Below are 20,508 nucleotides of genomic sequence, written 5' to 3'. Positions count from 1 at the left end.
TCATTTACAGGTGAAGTTACATAAGGTGTTTTGCCCTCTCTGTCACAGCTGATGGAAAAACCAGATTGAAAGAAAATAGAAGTGATACTTTATTTTGGTGTGGTTTTATTTTTTTTTTAATTACTACTAACTGACTTTACTTGTGCCACTGTTTTTAGGAGAATGAATTTGAGATCTTCAAATCAGATCCCAATCTAAGTCCTGAAATTTGAATACATTTCATACCAGTTTTGATGCATCAGAAAAATATTCAGCTAATCAGAAATTTCCTCTAGAATTCTGCTGTAGCATTGGTATTTGGCAATGATGCTTATAAGGCAGGGTGATGTTTTTGTTCAGACTCAAAAGGAGTTTTGGACTGTGATAGTCAGGCAAAACTTGATGTTAGATTAAGCATTAGTTTAGATACCAAGAAAAGTCTGGAGAAGTATAGCAGTGAGAAGATACTATTATGTTTCAAGAATACTTTGAAGAATAACAACTCACAGCCTTCAAAGTGTCTGTGCATACAGACTACATCACAAGAAATAGCTCAGAATGATTTTCCTTTAGTACTGCATAGAATATTATATTCATGTCCCAGTAAGGACACTGGAACTATTACCCAGAAGTCTTGTATTTTGCTCGGTTTTGGATTCTTCCTCATAGTCCCAGCCTGCTGAATAGGGAAGAATGGAGAATATAATTACCCAATTCCCCCAAAAGAAGAAAAAATTTCAAATCTGTAGAAAATAGATTGCTCAAGGATGCTGAAGATTATGGCTGAGAATAGGACTGGTGAATAACAGGGTTAAATTAATGATTTGAAGAAAGGGTATATATTCAGATAAGAAGCTGTTATTTGAAATGTGCTGCAGTTTCTTTGCACATGGGAAATAACCACATTAAAATGGAGTTAGTCTGACCAGATGTATTTTTACTGGATATCTCAGTTAAGACATATTTTGAATTCTTACATAGTTCGTGCAAATTGTACCAATAAATAGATATTAATGTTTTTCTGAATTTATGTCCCATGTAAGCAGATGAATGTCATCATATGATGGCATTCCTATGTCTCATATTAGACACTGATGAGTTTTCTAGGAAATAGTTTATCAACTGTGCTTAGTACTATTATTTTTTTATCTTTTAGAAGGTTTACCGGGAGGAGCAGCTCATTTACAGACTAATGAGACAATCTCAGCATGAGCGAAGGATTGCTACTCAACTCATGCACGTTCGACATGAAAAAGAGGTGATAAGACAAAATAGAATTTTCAGGGAAAAGCAATATGAAGAAAGACGACAGAAGGAGTTCCAGGAAGCTCTTGACAGAGAAGCGGTAAAAGATTGATCTCTGAATTGCTGCAGGAGTGTTAGAGTACCTTCCTGTTAAAAAACGGAATTTGTGTTGTCCACTGTTAGACTTCAGGACTTTTCTAGGGACAGGATGATTTAGTGATATATTCTTTTGCCTTTGTTCAAAGTCACAGCTATAAGCAATAAGGATGTAACTGTAACTGTGTAACTGAGTGCATTTTGTACTGTGTTAAAAATCTGGGGGAATTTTGCAGGGAGAAAGAGCAGCTAATCCACCTGATCCCGTGAAAGACGGGCTTGCCCACCTTTGGCAAGTAGGTGGTTTGAAGTAGGTTGGCCTCTTAAGGTCCCTTCCAATATAAGCCATCCTATTGTTCCATGATCTTGTAATAAAGGATAAAGCTGAGTAACTGAAAGTCTGATTTTTGTTCCATATTGATTTTAACTTCATAGGAAGATCAATCAATCTGTGTGCTGAGTTTTAAAAGGCACAGTCTCACAGAGGCAACAGGATAAGGTCCTGTTTCAGGAATCATGTTCTTAATTTCATTTAGATATAACCTGTTAAAGTCTATTTTTGAAAAATGCTGGAGTAGTTTCACTCATGAGTGCGAATTTCTTCTTTGAAGCTTTAAGTTGATTAAAAGGGCTTATAATTCTGTGGAAAACTGCCAAGCGCTATGCTCATAGTAGGCCTTAATGTAATATTAGTATTTTTTTCTCCTGTCAAAAATGATCAGCAGCTCCAAATCCTCCAACACAGCTGGAATCCTCTGTAATCAGCAGCTATAGCTATTGATTACATCATCTCTTTAAGTATGCTTTCAGCCACCACCCCAGGAGGTGGTGATGGAGCACACCACTACAGAAACTACTAATAATTTTCTGCCATGACCAGAAATCTTTCAAAGATTGAACAACACCAATAATATGAAATTATTTGAAGATCAGAATCTAGTAAGACCAATTACATGTTCTAAACAGGTTGTTACACTCAAAGCTGCAATTTCACTGCCCTCAAGGACTGAATATGTCTTAATTTGTTTGTCATAAAAGAAGTAATGGACTTCTCCTTTATTTTATTCTATTTTAGAAAGCAAACAAATGGGAATTTGTAGAGTGAATAAAAATGCTTAGATTCATTTATGTGTTAGTCTGCCTGCTGGCTATGCAACTCTGGTGAGAATTGAGCTGTTCTTGTTAAGTTAGTTTTCATTTTCAGGACTGTGTACCTCTGCACTTTCATTTTCATTGCAGTCTCGTATTTTTTCCTTAAAAACAATTCTAGGCTCTTGCAAAACAAGAAACTATTGATAATGAAGAAAAAATAACCAGAGAAAGAGAACACCATGAGAAAATTGCTGCGGAAAGAGCTCAGGCACGCTATAAAAAGCATTATTCTATGTGTTGGGAAATGATAGGCCAAATCATTGATATCTCGACAAAAGTAGTAGAATATCAACAACTGACGAACAAGTGAGTATGTAGCTGCTAGGCAAAAATAACAGCCGTTAGGTAGCTGTCAGGCTGCATTAATCAGACTGGTTTAAGCATTATAGCAAATTTGTAGTTTCTCAGATATTTTTCATGGCAGCTGCAATTAGTTTGAATGTGAGAATGGTAACATTATTTTTGTATGAGGATTGACTGTTGTGTAATACAGAGTGGACTAATGCTACGACCTTAGCATAATTTCTTGAAAACTCAACTGACTTGAATTCTTAGGAGACCAAAATCCACTAGTGCCACAGTTTGTGGAACTGCTGATTACCTTTCTAATTAACAAATTCCTTAGTTAAAAATTAAAACTGAATGGTGCTCATCTCATCCTAGTTTGCTTCACAAGGTGAACACTTCCTTAGAATGATACAAACAGGATGAATTTCCCAAGTTATAGAGACTGCCTGGAGTGTCCAACGTACATCACCTGAGCCCAGATTCTTCTGAGTCCTCCATGCTGTGATTCCCTCTTCTGACATGCCCTCATTGCACAGGGTTTCTGAGAAGGTCCTACAACAGCAGTAATGTCCAAGTGCCTGTGCCATAGAAGTGTTTCAAATGTCATGGAATGGGGTTCTTTCATTAATATTCAGTGATTTGATTGTGGGTTTAGACTTACAGTATTTGAAAGTATGCCAACATTTTATTGCTATTTAGTGTAATTTTATGTTAAAATAATAAAAGAGTAACCATACGAAATACACATGATTATTTAATAGGAATTATATAAGTTTAGGCTTATTTAGTATGTGGTAAAATAGTCAGCCTAGGCACACAGTTTAATGAAATTACTAACTAAAGAAAAAATTTAATTCATATAATTCTGAATTAATTTTGACTTTGAGGAAAAATATTCTATAGAATTTTTTTTTGGCAAGAGGAGGCTTTACAGCACAAAAGGAAAGAATATTTTGGGGCAGGGAAAAGTAGTGATAGCAAAACTGTTACTACACAGCTCTGCTAGCCAAATATTGTGTGATGACACATTTGTGAAAATACTGAAGCCTACAAGTGCCTACAGCTGTCATAAAAGCAAACAAACACTTAGAGGCTGTAATAATTACAGGATGCATTATAAACTATAACTAGTTTAGCATGTGCTTGTTTCATGATTAGAATTCTTGTAAATTTGGATACACTATTGTCAAATATCCAACCCTCTAATTTTTGGTTTAAAACTGTTTGTTTTTTTTTCTTTTTCCTTTTTTCATTTTTATGCAGCTGTGTTCCACTAAAACTGATGCTGGATTGGAAGGAACTTTTTTTTAATGGAAAACCAATATATGAACAAGCCTCAATTCAACCTTTGTCAGATGAACCTAGCCCAGAACAACTTGTAGAGCTGAGTAAAATGAGTCTGTTAGATGAAAAAGATTATGGTGAATACAAGGTACACCAAACTGATAAGGCGTAATGGAAGATAATACACCTTGCTTTTTCATAATCATAAACTTCATGTTGTGATCTTGCATTTTGTTCTATTACTGGTTTCTATCGTCAAGTTTAGACAAGCGTTTTCTTTTCATTGCCTTATGTTTTGTATGAAAACTGTATTTGATGTTAGTAGCAGTTATAATTCTATTCTTATATATAACCTTGATTATAGATCTTGAGTTGTAGGACCAACATGTTAATTACAATGCGGTGAATTTTCAGCTAATTTGAATTTAAAGGTATAATTAATATTACCAGATTGGAAAAGGCAACAGAATGTAACCAGTAAAAGCAGTAAAATGAAATACTAGACACATTACAAAACCTGAACTCTTAATTTCAGCAATTTTTAGTGAAAGCTCTCTAGCAAGATTTATTGGTTTGAGTGAACTATTTGTTTTAATACAGTAACCTTTTTTGGAAATTATTAAAAATGGCTGACATTTTTCTTAATCTTCTGTTAGAATACAAGAAAATATTTTACAGGGTAGATTAACTTCATCAGCTTTTCATTACATCAGTGTTATTTCAAAATTGAAAGATTAAGGGTTGCTGGTTCCTTGTTAAAATGTATTGTACAGTTTTTAAAAAATTATATTCATGGCTATGTTAATTAAATCCCACTACATATTTAGACTTTTCAAATAGCTTGGTGAGTAGAATGTGACAAAATTATGGCAAATACCAAGTCTTTTTCTTGTTGGGGATTTATAGCTACAATATATGTTTGAGTTTTATCCACATCCTGAGGCACTTGGTACATTTTTGTTTTGCAGTGAATATAGACATTCATTATGAGTTTCTGTGATGAATGCCTGAAGGCTCAATTTACTGTAGCTTCATTTTTAACATATGCTTTTCTGATTTATCTCTTTAAAAGGTCCTAATTCACGGCATACCAGCTCATGTCGGAATTTTGTGATTATTTTCTCTGGGGAAAAAAGGGCTGTATACAAAGTCAGCAAGGAGGACATAAAATATAGGCAGGAAACAGAGACCACTAATGAAAAATTAAGTTTTTTCACTCGTAGTTTTGTTTACATTATGAAGTCTTAGTAATCGTCTATAAGTCTGAATGTCAGAAAAATTTATTGACACATTTAAGGCCTCTTTTTTCCTGCCAGGCTATTTCAAATTACTTTGTAATTAATTTATTCACAGATGTTGTTATTCTTATGCCTTTCTGAATAATTATTCATCAAAAACTGGCATCATATGACATGGGAAATTGTTGGCACCAGTTCATACTTATGTCTTCTAAAAACCTAAGTGAACAGCTAATTCTTTCAAAGTCTTGCTTCTAGATAAAAATTTGTTGGCAGGTCATTCACACAATGTTTGTAGAGATTTTCCTAACATTTGTGAAAAAAGCTCAGGACACGCAGTTTCGCATCTCTCAAGAATGCCTTGCTTACATTAGGCATACCAACTAAAAGTGTCAGATGTATTTAATAAAATACAAGAAAATGCAGTACCATCAGTCCATTGCAAATTACATATTATATTTTATTGTGAGAATATTTTTTGAAACTACCATTTATAAGTTGTGGCTAATATCTTAATTAGTTAATACAACAACCAAAAACCAAGCATAGCATTAGGTACTGCTCAAATAATTGCTGCTTTCATTCAAAAGTATTGACCAGGAGTTACATAACTCCCACCTGGATGCCTGCAAACTGGTTTCTGAAAGGTAAACTATTTTACCTCATGAGAGGTACAGTCTAGCAATCTTCTGGTTAAAAGGGTAAGATAACTGAAAAGTGGGGGAACCCCTTGCATTTGAAATTAATTTTTTCTAGAAGTCTGGTAGATTTTATAGAATTGATCCATCTCTACCTATAGGTTTAAAGATAAATTATTCAGATAGTGCAAGTATTTGGGTTTTTTTAAGGGTGTCTTTTCAATTACACACGAAGAAGTATGTTTTCTGAGACATGATAGAGAGGGGATATGGTGCAACCCAAAAATATTTACTTTATTTGTTTATACTGATTAAAAATAAGTGACTTCTAATTTTAATTTAAATTTATTTTAGGCTGATAATTAAATTGTTTTTTTCTGTCTAGGAGATGTGTTCAAAGTAAGCATTGATCATGTCCTACTAGAAGAATATATGCTATGGCAATACATGGTTTAGATAGTAAATTCAGGAAAATGTTGCACATTCTACCCAGAATATGAGTTCAAAACCTTACCTTTGAGTAGAACTTTAGCATTGTTCACTCCTGTTGATGGTGATGAAATATTTAATTTATAGAATGACACAATTGTTCAGATTAAAGGTTTGCTTAAAGCAGGGACAGCTTCTGAGTCAGGTAAGGTTGCTTAGCATTGTTTGGTCAACTGTCAATTATTTCAAGGATAGAGATTTCACAGACTCTCTGTGCAATCTCTTACCATGCTTTACTAGTCTCATTGTGAACCAGTTTTTTCTTCCTTTTTTCCTGCTTGGAATGTTCCTGGCAGAAACCTTTGACTTTTCCTTCAAAGCTTTGTTGTGCACCCAAAATGAAGTGACAAACTAGAATCTAATTGGAAGTATTGTTAGTCTACACATTTCCAAACAACTGTTTAATATCCTCTGACCAAATGAATATTAATACAGGACTAGTAATATTCTGCATACTAAAATGTCTTTTAGCTTCTCACAGCATAAACTCTAGGACAGCTGGACTTTCCTAGTGCTATAAGATGCAAAACTGGTAGAGTAAAAGTACAGTTCTGTGTTCCATTCTTTGGACTACTTTCTTTCATTCTTCCAGTGTGACTGTTAGTAAAATGATCTTTACTAGTAAAACCTAGTAAATCATACAACTGATAAATTTCTGTTTATCTCAGGGTGGATGAACTAGAAGTTTCTACTCGATATTTCCTTCCCTTAATGATGTTTGAATTTGTTTGAGTTGTTTGCTTTGGTTTATTTTTTTTCTTTCTCTGTATTGAATGTGTGTTAGGCAAATACATATATTTGAAATCTTTATTAATGAATTTTTCAGAGATTTAAAAGTGATACTGGGAGATAATGTTGGCCAATTTTAGAGTGTAGAATTTGAGGATAGTGGATTTCTAATAAAAAAATCTGCTACTGATTAATTCTATAGTATTGGTGAGATTATTTTTCATGTTTATGGAATGCAAAAAGTGATATAGGAATCTGTATTAAATTTGCACACCAAAGTTCTGGTAGTGAAGGGCTGCAGGGGTTGCTTCTCTGAAAATCTGCTGGAAGCTTTGCCCATGTTCAACTGAGTCAATGCCAGCACCGACTCCAAGGTGAAGCCATCACTGGCCCAGGCTGAGCCAACCAGAGATAGCAGTGACACCTTTGTGATAAAATATTTAAGAAGAAAATAAAGATTTTGTGTAGATGTCAGAGAAGAGGGGAGTGAGAAGGTGTGAGAGGAACAACTCTGCAGACACTGAGGTCAGTGGTGAAGGATGAAGTGCTCCATGCACTGTCGTTGAGATTCTCCTCTAACCCATGGAAGCTCATGGTGGTGCAGAGATCCATCTGCAGCCCCTGGAGGAGCCCACACTGGAGCAGGTGTGCCTGAAGGAGGTTCTGAATCCATGGGAAGCTTGTGCTGGAACAGGCTCCTGGCAGGACCTGTGGCCTATAGAGAGAGCAGTGAAACTGGAGGAGGTTTTCTGGCAGGACCTGTGACCCCATGGGGGACCCATGTTGAAGCGGTGTGTTCGTGGAAGGCTGTACCCCATGGAAGGGACCAAGCTGGAGCCGTTTGTGAACTGTAGCCCATGAGAAGGACTCATAAATCAGTAGAGAACCGGCTCCTGAGGGAAGGGGACTGCATGCTGGAGCAGATGAAGGTTCTACTCTGAGGAGAAAGCAGCAGCAGAAGCAACATGATCAATTGAACATAACCCCCATTTCCTGTTCTCCTTCTCTGCTGGGCAGGAGGAGCTACAAAATTTGGAATAAAGTTTCGCCTGGGAAGGAGGGAGGGCTGGGGGGACAGTGTTTGTAGGATTTGTTTTAGCACTCACTATCCTGCTCTGATTTTGATTCATAGTAAATTGAACCAGTTTCCCCAGGTCGAATCTGTTCTGCCCATAATGGTAACTGGTGAGTGATCTCTTCCTGTCCTTAACTCATGAACCTTTTGTTGTGTTTTCTCTGTGGTATCCATCCAGAGGCAGAATCACAGAATCTATGAAAATGTTTATATAAGTACTTGTCTCTCAACTAGTTATTAGTGACTATTGATAAATATTTAATGGTTATGACATAATTATAGATTTTAAAGAGGTTCTATTCTAAAAACAATGTTATTATTGAATACTATTCAAATTTCATTATTTTTTATGTGAATAAGTACATATATTTAGAAGGAAGGCAAGATTATAGCAATATTGAGATTTGCTAATTTGTCATTTATACAGAATATGACAGGGGAATGGAGCCCAACTGAAGAGAACAGTGAAAACAAACCTCCTCTTAATAATAACATATTGGGTCATGTGCTTCGTAGACTGATGGAAATGTTCTATCCTCCAAAACCCAAATCTTCACGTGAATTTCCTTCATTTCCCGTCAAGGGATGTATTTTGGGAAAAATATTTAGTGGAAAAACTACCTGTGCAAAGTTTGTTGAAAAAGGTAGAGGTTGTTTGTTTGTTTGCCTAAAATTGTTTAAAATGTTTGTGTTAAAATCCCACTCTTAAATTAAAATTGTTTTGGCAAATCCTTGCATTAATAATTCTTGGACCTCAGATGCATCTGTATTTTGCTGGGGTTGGTTGCATGTCATTCCTTTGTTATATTCCAGAATAAACTTAGAAGCACCGGATCTTGCAAGTAATATTAATATTGTACTGTAATGTTAATAATTCTTCATTAAGAATTGGAAAATGCTTTTGGTAAACTTCTTTGGAGAAGTTTTAGAAGAGACTGGTTTTAGAAAAAACTAGCAAGAGGCTACAGGTTTTAGAAGAGACTAGCAAGATACCTATGTGATTGTCAATAGATACTGTGAAGTAGTTACAGAGAAGAAAGAGTGAAAACAATTTACATTAGAAGCCCAAATTTCAATAATTAAACTGCTTGTAATATTTTCTCTGTATGTGTAGTCAACTCATACTGTAGCTATCTAATATTTTTGTGTATTAGTTTGCAATATTCAGGTACTATCTGTTGGTACTCTGGTTCAGGAGGCCATTGAAGCTTTTCATAATAATGAAATGAAAAGTGAATCCAGCATAATTTCACAAGAAGCAGAGAGTTCTGGAGAGCAAGATGAGGTAAGTGTATTCCCTAATTTTGGTATTGGCTCTGACAGGTAGATGGGAATGAGATGTGTAAGGAAAATAGCATGTTTGAATTTTTTTACTCAATTTTAAACTTAATTCTAAGTTTTGACAGGTAAGACTGGAAGAATCAGTTTGAATTTACAGGCTTGTTTTTTCTGTAAGATGTAATTTTTATTCTAATTAATTTCCTGTCATATTTGATACAAGGCCCAGGAGAGCTTACCAAATTCATCACCAAATCTTCTAGAGGAGTTCCAAACAGAGCCCACAGCTGAACTTACCATAGGTGAGTATTTCTTGTTGCACAGATTCTCCTGTGTGTCTCAGGCCCTTGGGATACCCCAGTCATTTGCATGTCCCAGCAGACATTTTCCCCAGCCCTCCTTGTGTGGAGAGATCTGCAAAACCCCTTTTTGTTACCCTTCTGCCTAGACATAAGACAAGGCCTTTTCCCCATGAGGAAAGCCAAATACTGAAACAAATTTCCGGGAGAGGTAGTGTAGTCACCATCTTGGTAGGTTTTCCACATCACATGGGGTAAACAACTGAGAAACCTGGTCTGACCTTATAAGTGGTGCCATTTTGAGCAGAAGGTTGTATTTGAACCAGGTGACATCGAGAATTGCTTCCAACCTGAATTTCTCAATGCTTCTATGATTCTAACAATTTTGTGTACCTTCTGTATTGATTTGTTCAAAGAACAATAACAAGCCATGTACTTTTATTCTTTATCTGTGATAATGAATTTGATAGTAATAGCATCATCAAACTTTATTTTAGAACCTATTTTAGACAATTATCCTGTTGAAAAGGATCCATCCCAGGATGAAATCCAGGAAGAATTTGAATCCGATAAGAGTCAGGATGGCCAATCTAAGGATGAAGAATTTGAATCTGATAACAGTCAGGATGGCCAATCCAAGGTTAGTAGTCCAGTTTTAGTTTCTAAATTTCTACTTTATAAAAAGACATTAATTAAAATGGTTAAGTTAATTTGACACCTTTTCATCATTCTGAATTACAAGTATTTTTTGTATTTTCTGAAATATGAAAAGGGCTTATAGTGAAAGTATTTTTTGTATTTTCTGAAATATGAAAAGGGCTTATAGTGAAAATTTGTTCCTATGTATGTTGCACATCTTGTTAAAATTCTATATCTTCTTGTGAAATCTCACATTTACAGAAGATGTGGTATTTTCTATGTCATTTATGATTTAGCAAAAATGTATTTCTGCTTGCTGCTGTCAAGTAAATAATTCATCCCATTACAAGGTTTCTTTTCTTTATGCTAAAAATGCTTAATTCTACAGTGACTTCTTTGGCCTTCTGCTCATTCAAAATTCCAGAGCTATGATATAAAAGAATACCTGTAAAACTAATGATTTTATGTGCTGCTGTATAAAATAACTGGTGTTAATGGAAATCAGAATAAGCTGAGAACCAGAACACCTAATATTATTTTCCTGCCCTTCATATCCTTGGTTTCTCTATCTTGTTTTTTTAAGCATTTTTTTTTTAGTGTAGTCATGGAAATCTGCCGGAGGTTTCAATTAAAGTAGGCATTTTTTACGATTAAAAATGGTCTATTCTCCTTAATAGACCTGCCCCCAACTGTTATTGATAAATAACAGCCACCATCTGCAATATAAATAAATAAATAGTATATGATCTAAAAAAGTGGAGCTGTACACTTTTCAATGACTCTTTTCAATGACTTTTATGGACATTCTGAGCATACGTTGCACTCTTCCACAGCTATCTGTACGTGCCCAGCTTGGTGCTGCATCACAGAAATGGCTGAAGAACGGAAAAAGTGTTCCTGATGAATTACTAGTTGACATCCTATTGGAAGCCATTGCGTATGAAATTGTATAGATACTTGGTTTTATCTACTCTTGTTTGACAGAAAATTGTCTCAACTACTCTGAAATGCAGTTAGCACTTAAGTTCCTACATTAATATGATTTAAGTTGTATTACTTCCATTAGTATACTGTAAATTATAAAATAGATTTTCCTATTTACTACTTCAGCAAAAGAGTTATTTGAGAAAAATTATACCTCTGAGCAGTCTCTATAGAGTGGTTTTGAAATCTTTATTTATCAAGACAGCAAAAATTGTTTTGTTTCTGATTTTTTCAATTTAATTAGACTTCATGTTATTTTCTTCTGATTTAAAATCTGTTACTTTACAGTCTAATAATATCTGTCATATTCTGTATGCATCAGGAAATTTAACATACTGAATTAAGAATGGATGATGGCTAGAGCAAACTGCTCTTTCAGTTTTATTGTTAAGCTATCATTTCACTGTGTAATTCTGGTTCTTCATTTCCTTTTAGCCAGATACCACCAGAGAAGGGATGGATTGTGGAGGGGTTTCCAATGACAATTAATCAGGCAAAGCTATTTGAAAAATCCTATACAGGGATTGATGTAGAAGCAAAAGATCCAATTTCTGAAAAGCTGTCCCTTGCTATAGATCCCAGAGTCCCTAACCAGCCTCCTCCTACCTCACCTGCATTTGATGTTTCTATATTATTGGATATTTCAGACAGTCTGGTACTGAAACGTGCAGCTAATGTGAAGTGTAAGTTTCCAACTCATATTAACAAAGTAAAATGACAAGCAGATATCTGTAACTTGTAGTTATTAATGCAAAATAGCATTACTAGACAATTTCTGTATATCTCACAGTATCACTTTTATTAATTGTGCCTTGAATACTTCCAGGTTATTTCAGATGCTTCTGTTTGTTTCAGTCAAAGGCAGATCAGAAGTGTGCATGTGCATGTGTATATGCTTTTTTGTATTTGTACTTTCTTTTGTATTCAAACTCTCACTGCAGCTGAAATAGCACAGTGGGTGGTGTTAGATATCACATAAAACAGCAGCAGAAAAAAACCACAAGTTATAACAGATGCAGAATATACTGCATTACAAGTGAGTGTCTGTAAATAATGTTTTTCTTATGGAGACACACTTACAAAGGGAAAAAGGAAAAAATAAACAGAGGAATGTGCCAATATTCATTCCCTGAGAATGCCAGAATAAATTCCCTATTGATTATTACCTTTTTCTTGTCTTCAGTTAGTCAGTGAATGATCAGAAATCAAAGTCAATTCTGGCCAACCAAGGCAAATGCTTTGAAGGCTTTTTGAGAGCTGCTTCACTTCCAGACCACACGTTTTAAGACCTTGTTGAAACAGAAGCTTTTTTAATGAGTATGTTGTGTATTATCCAAATCAGGAGGAGATTCTTCTTTGTTGTTTTCATTGTAGTACCTAAGATGGCAAATAGCTTGAGTTAAAGCACCATTTACATTTAGCTTTTATGTATGGGTAGGAGTGAGGGTGGGACAAAATCTTCAGAGCTTTTGCTAAAAAATCTGGTGAGGATAAATGTACAGACACTTGAAAATTGCTAATTTTAAGAACTTTTGCTCCCAAAACACTTGTAATGTGGTTATATTTAATATAATCTCAGAAATACACATAGAATTTATTTCATAAGTTGTAAATGTGATGATAGAAAGTGTCAAAAGAACAATTAAAAATCTAATTAATTAAAGGCTTTTTAAAATTTAAAGAAGACTCAGAAAGAATAATTTGTCTTTTAATGAAGTGGGATGTCTGTTCAATGTGAAAAGTAGGTACTTCGGATGAAATTGGGAAAATACCTTCTAACTGGTTGAGTTGATGCCACGATCCGTCCCTACAGATGGGTTTCGTGATGGTTCGTAAGGGATCTCAGGGTGCAAAAAGAACCAACACGGTACAAGGGGGCTTGCAATTATAATCAAAACAAATGCACTTTTCTTGAATGACCACAGCAAAATGTGATAAGGGATTAAGGGAAAGAAAGATAGAGAGAGAGAGAGAGAGAGAGAGGGAGAGAGAAAGAAAAAGGGGAAAGCTATCAAATGTAGAGACGAAGTCCTTAGGTCCAGTCCAGTCGAGGATCCACCTGTTCCCTTGGGGAGATCTCAGAGATGCAGTCCATCTGGACTCCAATTATACACTTTTTCAATGGGGGAAGGGAGATTATTTTGAAACTGAATCTGTTGTATCTTCTGGTAAAAAGAATGGTATTTGGAAAAGGGTACACACAGTTCATATCTCAGTGGGTGAGGGCCATGGTTTTTGTGGTCCAATGCCCGCACCTGCAACATCCATCTTGCTTTGGTCAGCTCGCCTCCCCTGCACACCTCCCCCAGGCTGGGGGCTCCAGTCTCAGTCCTTGGGGAGTGTGAGGGAGGCCTTTTCACATGGGGATTTCTGGGGTTTTTCTCTGGTGGAGAGGCTTCTGTCATCTCAGTTTGTCTGTCACAGTGGTTGTAAACGAGCAAGAGGGATCTTCTGTGGGGGACCACCCAAAAGCTCAGGAGAAGTCCAGCCAGGCCAAGAGGTGGGACAGCTTCCAAGGCTGTTGTTGCAAAAGGGCACGGTGCCCCCTTCTCATTGGGCTCAGTGTAGCATGCAGCAAATGCACCTGTAAAAACAAGAGCTTAGCAATGCTCTCAGGTTTCAGGGCCCTTGGTGTGTAACGTTCTCCTACAGAGTCAGATTTTTGACAGGGGAGTCTTTTCTTCAGTGGTCTGCCAATGACAGTTGTGAGGCAGATGAGGGATATTTTGGACAGACTCTCACAGTAGATAAGCCTGAAATAGTCACCCAGGAATGCTCCATCTCTTCAACTGGAGTTTTTTATGGCTGAAAACCATCAATTAGGAAATGTTAGTGCAACAATTGGCTATGCACTTAAACAGAGGAAGAGGCAGGACACCTTGCTGGTGTTGGCTGGTACCCAGATTTTAAGTTAAGAAACATAAAATCTAGGAATACTGAATTTGTTTATAATGATTATCTTAGTTTGAGTGAATAACTGTCTGAATAATTGCCTTTTCAATATATGCTTATATATTGGTTTTCCACACAGTAGATGAAAGAAAGGCGTCTCAGGGTGAACAGGGCAGCAATCAAAATTCAGATGCCGAAATCCTAGAAGAAAAGATTGGCTTGGCTAGGGAGCAGGTGCTACACAGGTAAGTTATATGAAGTACAAAAATATTACTTCAGCCAGATGTTTAGGCGTGTAACTGATCTGAATCTCATATGTGATCCAGGACAATACTTACGTGCTTAATGTTAAGAATTTACTTAGACCTTTCTATAACGTGGAGCCGAAAGGGTATTTTCATTTTCTGCACAATATAAATCCTCCTGGAAAAGAAGAATTCCTGTGTTTTGATTTTCCAGGGTATTGTTCCAAGGAGAATTTAGTTTTCTGGTATATATTGCATGAATTGTGTATACATTCTGTGTATATATATGTGTATATCTATGTGTGCACTTATATCTGAGGTCTGTCCCACATGTGACTGCCCTTAAGTGAAACACACTTGATTTGAGTTAGAGATTTTGTAAAATGTTATTTTCCACTTCTGCATTTACAAAAACCACTTAGTTTTCTAGTTTAAATTGAATCACTAGATGTTTAACTTTACACAAAGAGGAAAATAAAGAACAATTCTTTCTTCTGAATATTTGATACTGTTAACTGTTTCAGACTATTATATTATGCATTACTATTGGTTTAATTGTGATATTAGAAAGTAAACATAGCTTGTGACATGAAAGAGTAAGAATTATGTTATTAGTTATCAGTAGTATTTTGAAAACTTTCTTATATTTAAAATGATGGGATTGATGTGGGTGGAGTTGTTTTAGTGATAAATTAGATGCTTTTTCTTTTAGTTATCAATTTTAGAAATTGTTTTGTTTTCCATTAGTTAGGTTTTAATTTCATACATTGATATGATTTTCATAGGATTTCAGGCTTCCTAAAGACATGGCCAAAATTAGAGAAATGGTTTTCAGTCCATCAAAACAATCTAGTGAAAGTAAATGCAGAGACAGAAGAAAGTCTTGTGTGTGAAACAGTGAAGGAAATTATAACAGAAGAAATTGTGAAAAATCAGAATAGAAGTAAGTTTTCTTAGTCTTACTTTCTAGAATTCAGTAACAAAAGATTTTCTCTTTTATAATGAACACTAATAATTACTATATAAAATTATATGTCAACCTATATTTTTGCTGCCCCTGAAAAATCTGAGGATTTGCCAGTTAGTGATAACTGCACAAGAAGCCTGAACTTTTCTCTTGTGTTTTCACCTTTTTGGAGTACATGGACCAATTTAACATAAAAATTAAAGCAATAAATTCAGTCCTTTCTTCCTGGTTTAAAAATTACAGCCAGTCGCTTCATCTATGGGATAGCATAATTGTATAAATCTAACTTGCTATTGTGACTATATAGTCAGTATCTCATATCATATATCAATAGCAGCATAAAAATATGAATAAGTAGAAGTGGTTTTGACATTTACTTTTGGTGCATCTTTGTTTCATTTTTCCTCCGTATTATCCAGAAAGAAGGAATAATTTAAAATTTTATTTAAAAAAAAAAAAAGAAGAATCCAAGGGGACAAATGCATAATGTAAACCAGCAAAAAATGATCTCTAAATAGCCAGAGATTCTTTTCATAACTATTATGAGAAAATCTTTATGTGTCAAGTTAATTTTCTTTTCAAAAGAAAAGAAAATTAACTTGAAAAGCATGTGTAACAGTAAAAGTTTATGCCATTATTCCTGGGCAAGGTTTCTAGTTTGTAGGGTTTTTTATATGCTTGGTATATAATTAATGGCTGTGCTAGATTCAACAGCAAAATTCCTATTGTTGCAAATGGAGTGAAGATTTTCTAGTTAGAATCCAGCTGTTCTATAGAAGTATTTAAGGGCTATTTACTCCCTAAGGAAAAATAATACCTGGGGTCAGTTAATAAAGTTTAATTCCATATCTATGTTCATAGCTTTCAAGCAGTCCTTCACCATTAGGTTCATATAACCAGAATAGAGTATCAGGTTAGTAAAGCATGTTTTCCCTTTAATGAATCCATGCTGACTACTACTGATCAGCTTCTTGTTTTCCATGTGGATAGAGCTGATCTCCAGAATGGTGTGCTTCATCACCTTCCCAGGGACTGAAGTGAAGCTGACTGACTGGTAGTTCCCTGTGTCCTCCTTCTTGCCTGATGTGAAGACCAGGCTGACATTTGCTTTCTTCCAGTCCTCAGGCACCTCTCCTGATCTCCATGGCCTCTCAAACCTGATCATGAGCTCAGAGTTCATGTCTGCCAGCTAGCTATTATGTCTGCCAGCTCCCTCGGCACCTGGGGATGCATCCTTTTAGGGCCCTTGGATTTATGGATGTTGAGCTTGTTTAGGTGTTAAGTGATCCAATCTTCCTTGAGAATTCCTGATTTCATGAGTATATTTTCAATGAACAACACCTAAGTAATGAAACAGTGAATCTGATCCATTATTTTGAACCTGTGAGAGTAGCAGAGATGTCTAATTCTGTTTATTGATACTTAATATACATTTGGAAGTACTATTTGTGCATTTATATCAAGGGTCTGCAGAAGAAATACCACCAGAAGAAGAAGAGGTTTTACCAGTTACTGATGAAGAAGAGGTTTTGCCAGTTGCAGAGGAAGAAGAGGTTTTACCAGTTAAAGATCAGCCTTCTCCCTTGTCTGAGGCACCACCAGTGATTGAACCAGGATCAGATGAATGGATTTATGTGGATGAACCACTTCCCCAGGTACACTAATTTCCGACTGAAAATCTTAAGTATCGAAGTATATATTTTATGACTGTTTTATGTATGTCCTACCTAAACCTTTTGCATCATTGCATGTTGTTTTTTTCAATATTTTTCAATAAAAGGTATGCTATTACTTTGTGATAGATATACAAAGAACAGTTGCTACTAAAATACATATAATAAGGAATTGTACTTTCAAATTTAATTTTGTTTTTTAATTCCTTGCAATTATCGTGAAGACACAACTGCCGAAACAGTAATGCTTTTTACTATTAAATACTACTACTACACAAACTTACTAGATCAGTTTTCTTTCTCTGACAAGGGTAAGCTGTGGGTCTCGTACAAAGAGTAAGAATTAGGAGAGTGTGCGCTAATCTTTCTCCTAGTTTATTTTTTTCCTAATATTTTCTCCCTAAGGACATCTGCTCAGATTCTAGTGATCTGAAATTGAGGGGTTTTCTGAAATAGCTGTATATCTGCATCTTGTGCTTTGTAGCTCTCAATGGACTTTTCTTCCATGATTATGTTTTTTAGTTGGTTTAGTAGCTTTTTTGAAGCCATTTACTTTTTCTTCTCTGTGACATAGCTTGTATAATTATGTCAATTATGAAAAAAATATTTCTATTTCTTCACTTTAAACCATGATCTTTGCTTGGATCATTTGGTGACCTGAATTCCTGGTGACACTAATTTGCATATTGAGAAATATAATGAATAATGATTCTATAATCAACCTCTGAGGGCATTTAAGATATGACAAGCATCTCTTAAATGTTCACTTTGCTGAATGTTGCTTTTGATTACCAATCCAGTTATAATCTGTTCTAGTTCTTCTGTAAATTTTTTGAGAGGAGTGTCTGGGACTGCATGCAGTTTTGAGTTGCAGATTTTTCAAGGGTGGACAATAATGATTTGAAATTTGTTCTGTAATTGTTTTCCTAATGTTTACCAGTTTTTCCCATTAACTGCAATCATATGATGGGTTTCCTCTGGCCATGGCCTTTATTTACATTTCATAACAGTCAGTGAATCAAACATCACTTTGGCAACACTAGGCAGTTAGCTTAGATTTTTATGAGCTAAAAAGTTATGAATGACTACATTTTCTTATTCAGTGATCATTCAGTATCATCACTTATTTTGTGAGCATATTCAAAACAGATATTGAAATATTCTGCTGGAATTTCCCACTCCTTTGGAGACCTACCTCTTTTTCCCAAAGAAATTCACAGGATAAAAGTATATGTTGGTACAATGTCTGTAATCAGTTGTAAACCAAAAGAAATACATAGTGAAAAAAATCAATAATATGATTTAATGAAATAATATTTTTGTGTATTTGTTAATGCTTGAGATAAATGATTTACCAGGAAATAAATCAATTAATTTTGATGTTTTTAAAAATACACAGGAAATAATTGATTTATTAGTACCTTACTGGGAAATGGTCGAAAATACATATATGAATACGATCAAAACTGTACTTAGATGTCTAAGAGATGAACAGTACACTATAATTCATTACACAGCAGATATTAGGTAAGTAGGAATAGTATCTTATTACATTAATATTAGCATTTTGTATTTTTCATGGGCCATTCTGTAACCCAAAAGTTATTTTTACCATAATTTACAGAAAGAATTTTCAAGATTATTTGAGACGTCCACATTTTATGCAGGAGTTTGTATCTCAGTGGCAAGCAGATTTTAATTCAATTGCTGATGAGCTGCAAGACGACGAGGAAACAAAAGCTGAACTACACCAAAGGGTTACTGTAAGTAAATGACAGAAATTACAATATAACCAAGACTATTATTTTCTTTTATACAAGCTTGATATAACATCAGCTTGATGAATCATAGTATTTACTTCTTTATTCCTCTTTACAGTTTGTTTTAAACTATGTCTTTTCCTCTTGTGCATAACCTGTCCTTTAAAATTATTCATCTCTTCTTTGCCCATAGTTTTCTTACGTCTTGCTGTGGTATTGTGGTACACTGTAAAATAAATATTTCTCTGCTCTCTTTTGTTTTTAACATTTTGTGGTTTTCAGAGGTTTTACAAATTGAATATTTCTATAACAATCCAAAAAATCTTGGCAGTGTTTTATTTTTTCTATAAATTATATATGATAGTCTCTACTTTCTAAAACTGATTCATACAAAGTACATAGAATTTCTTGGGATGTTTTGATTCGGGTAGATCTTTTCTAGGTCATATCCTGAGAATTCTTTTTCATAAAAATCGATAACTAAATGTCCTAACAAGTTCAGAGCCAGATTTAGTATAAGCCAAAAGTGGAGCTATCTTTGAATTCATCAGATTCCGTTCCAGAACAGACATGATTTTTAGTTGAGCACTATCAGAAATGCTCCCCAAAAAGGAAAAGAGGAATACTGACAAATTTTTTAGTTGAAGAGAACATTTGAGGAATAATGGATTAATTCATCTGAGATGGAAAAAGTATTGGGCCTCCTTTTCCATAGAAATATTCCAAGAGAATGGAATAGATGATTGAAAAAATCATCATCCATATTCCTAATTTCTACTGAATGGCATTATAAAAAGACTGGAATCACTCTGTCCTATATTTTAAAAAGATAAAATATTTGGCCTTTTTTTCATAACAGAGATCCATGTTTGACATCATCCAGTTCAAATTATGTGAAGAGGAGGTTATACTTCCATATGATGCAGTGAAACTCAGATACTGTGATAAGCCTAAACAGTTCGGAGTGAATATATGATTTTCAGAATTTTTTTTTAAATAACCCATTCACCTATTGTGAATCCCAAACCTGTGGGTGATTGTGAAGATGATCTTCCTCTATGCTGTTAAAGCCATGTTCATTGTATCTCCCTGAATATATGAATTCCATCAGCAATCCTTCCTTGCTGTTAGAAAGAAAGAGAAAATTAAAAGAGTGACAATCTTCATAATATTTTTCCTCAAGCTCACAGACTCCTCAACACTGTCATCTCAGCTGGACCCTTCCTAAAACACTGGAAAATACCAGCTGTAATATCTGAAAAATAAATTTCTCTAATATCAACCAGGAAATGTAAAAATCCACCCCATTTTGTGGTATATGTAAAATTCCCTAAAGGCCCAAAGCCCAGAGGGCAGCCAAGACTTTGGCTTGATGTTGTGGTTTAACCCCACCTTGCACTCAAGCCTCATGCAGCCATTGACCCACCACCAGTGGGCGGGGGAGAGAATTGTAAAAGTGAGAAAGCTCCTGGGCTGAGGTGAAGACAATTCAACAGGCAAAGCAAAAGCTGTGCACAGAAGCAAAGCAAACAAGGAATTCATCCACTGTTCCCCATGG

At 35.1% G+C, this 20,508-nt stretch overlaps 1 protein-coding gene across 1 annotated transcript in view; it reads left to right on the top strand.

The window, feature by feature from the left end:
* The window catches only part of SPEF2 (sperm flagellar 2), a 75,491-nt gene that overhangs the window by 17,052 nt on the left and 37,931 nt on the right, over window positions 1-20,508 (top strand). Inside the window, exons 7-20 of the mRNA XM_059837010.1 lie at window positions 1,136-1,324; window positions 2,591-2,778; window positions 4,024-4,192; window positions 8,641-8,857; window positions 9,368-9,498; window positions 9,715-9,793; window positions 10,300-10,430; window positions 11,263-11,366; window positions 11,849-12,096; window positions 14,445-14,550; window positions 15,336-15,493; window positions 16,982-17,172; window positions 18,590-18,717; window positions 18,815-18,953. Of these exons, the coding sequence (XP_059692993.1) occupies window positions 1,136-1,324; window positions 2,591-2,778; window positions 4,024-4,192; window positions 8,641-8,857; window positions 9,368-9,498; window positions 9,715-9,793; window positions 10,300-10,430; window positions 11,263-11,366; window positions 11,849-12,096; window positions 14,445-14,550; window positions 15,336-15,493; window positions 16,982-17,172; window positions 18,590-18,717; window positions 18,815-18,953 (2,178 nt within the window). The remainder of the gene's footprint in view (window positions 1-1,135; window positions 1,325-2,590; window positions 2,779-4,023; window positions 4,193-8,640; window positions 8,858-9,367; window positions 9,499-9,714; window positions 9,794-10,299; window positions 10,431-11,262; window positions 11,367-11,848; window positions 12,097-14,444; window positions 14,551-15,335; window positions 15,494-16,981; window positions 17,173-18,589; window positions 18,718-18,814; window positions 18,954-20,508) is intronic.

The sequence above is a fragment of the Haemorhous mexicanus genome, chromosome Z, assembly GCF_027477595.1.
Source record: "Haemorhous mexicanus isolate bHaeMex1 chromosome Z, bHaeMex1.pri, whole genome shotgun sequence".
Taxonomy (NCBI): domain Eukaryota; kingdom Metazoa; phylum Chordata; class Aves; order Passeriformes; family Fringillidae; genus Haemorhous; species Haemorhous mexicanus.
Note: the sequence above shows the minus strand (reverse complement) of the source record. Positions and strands in the feature narration are given on the sequence as shown.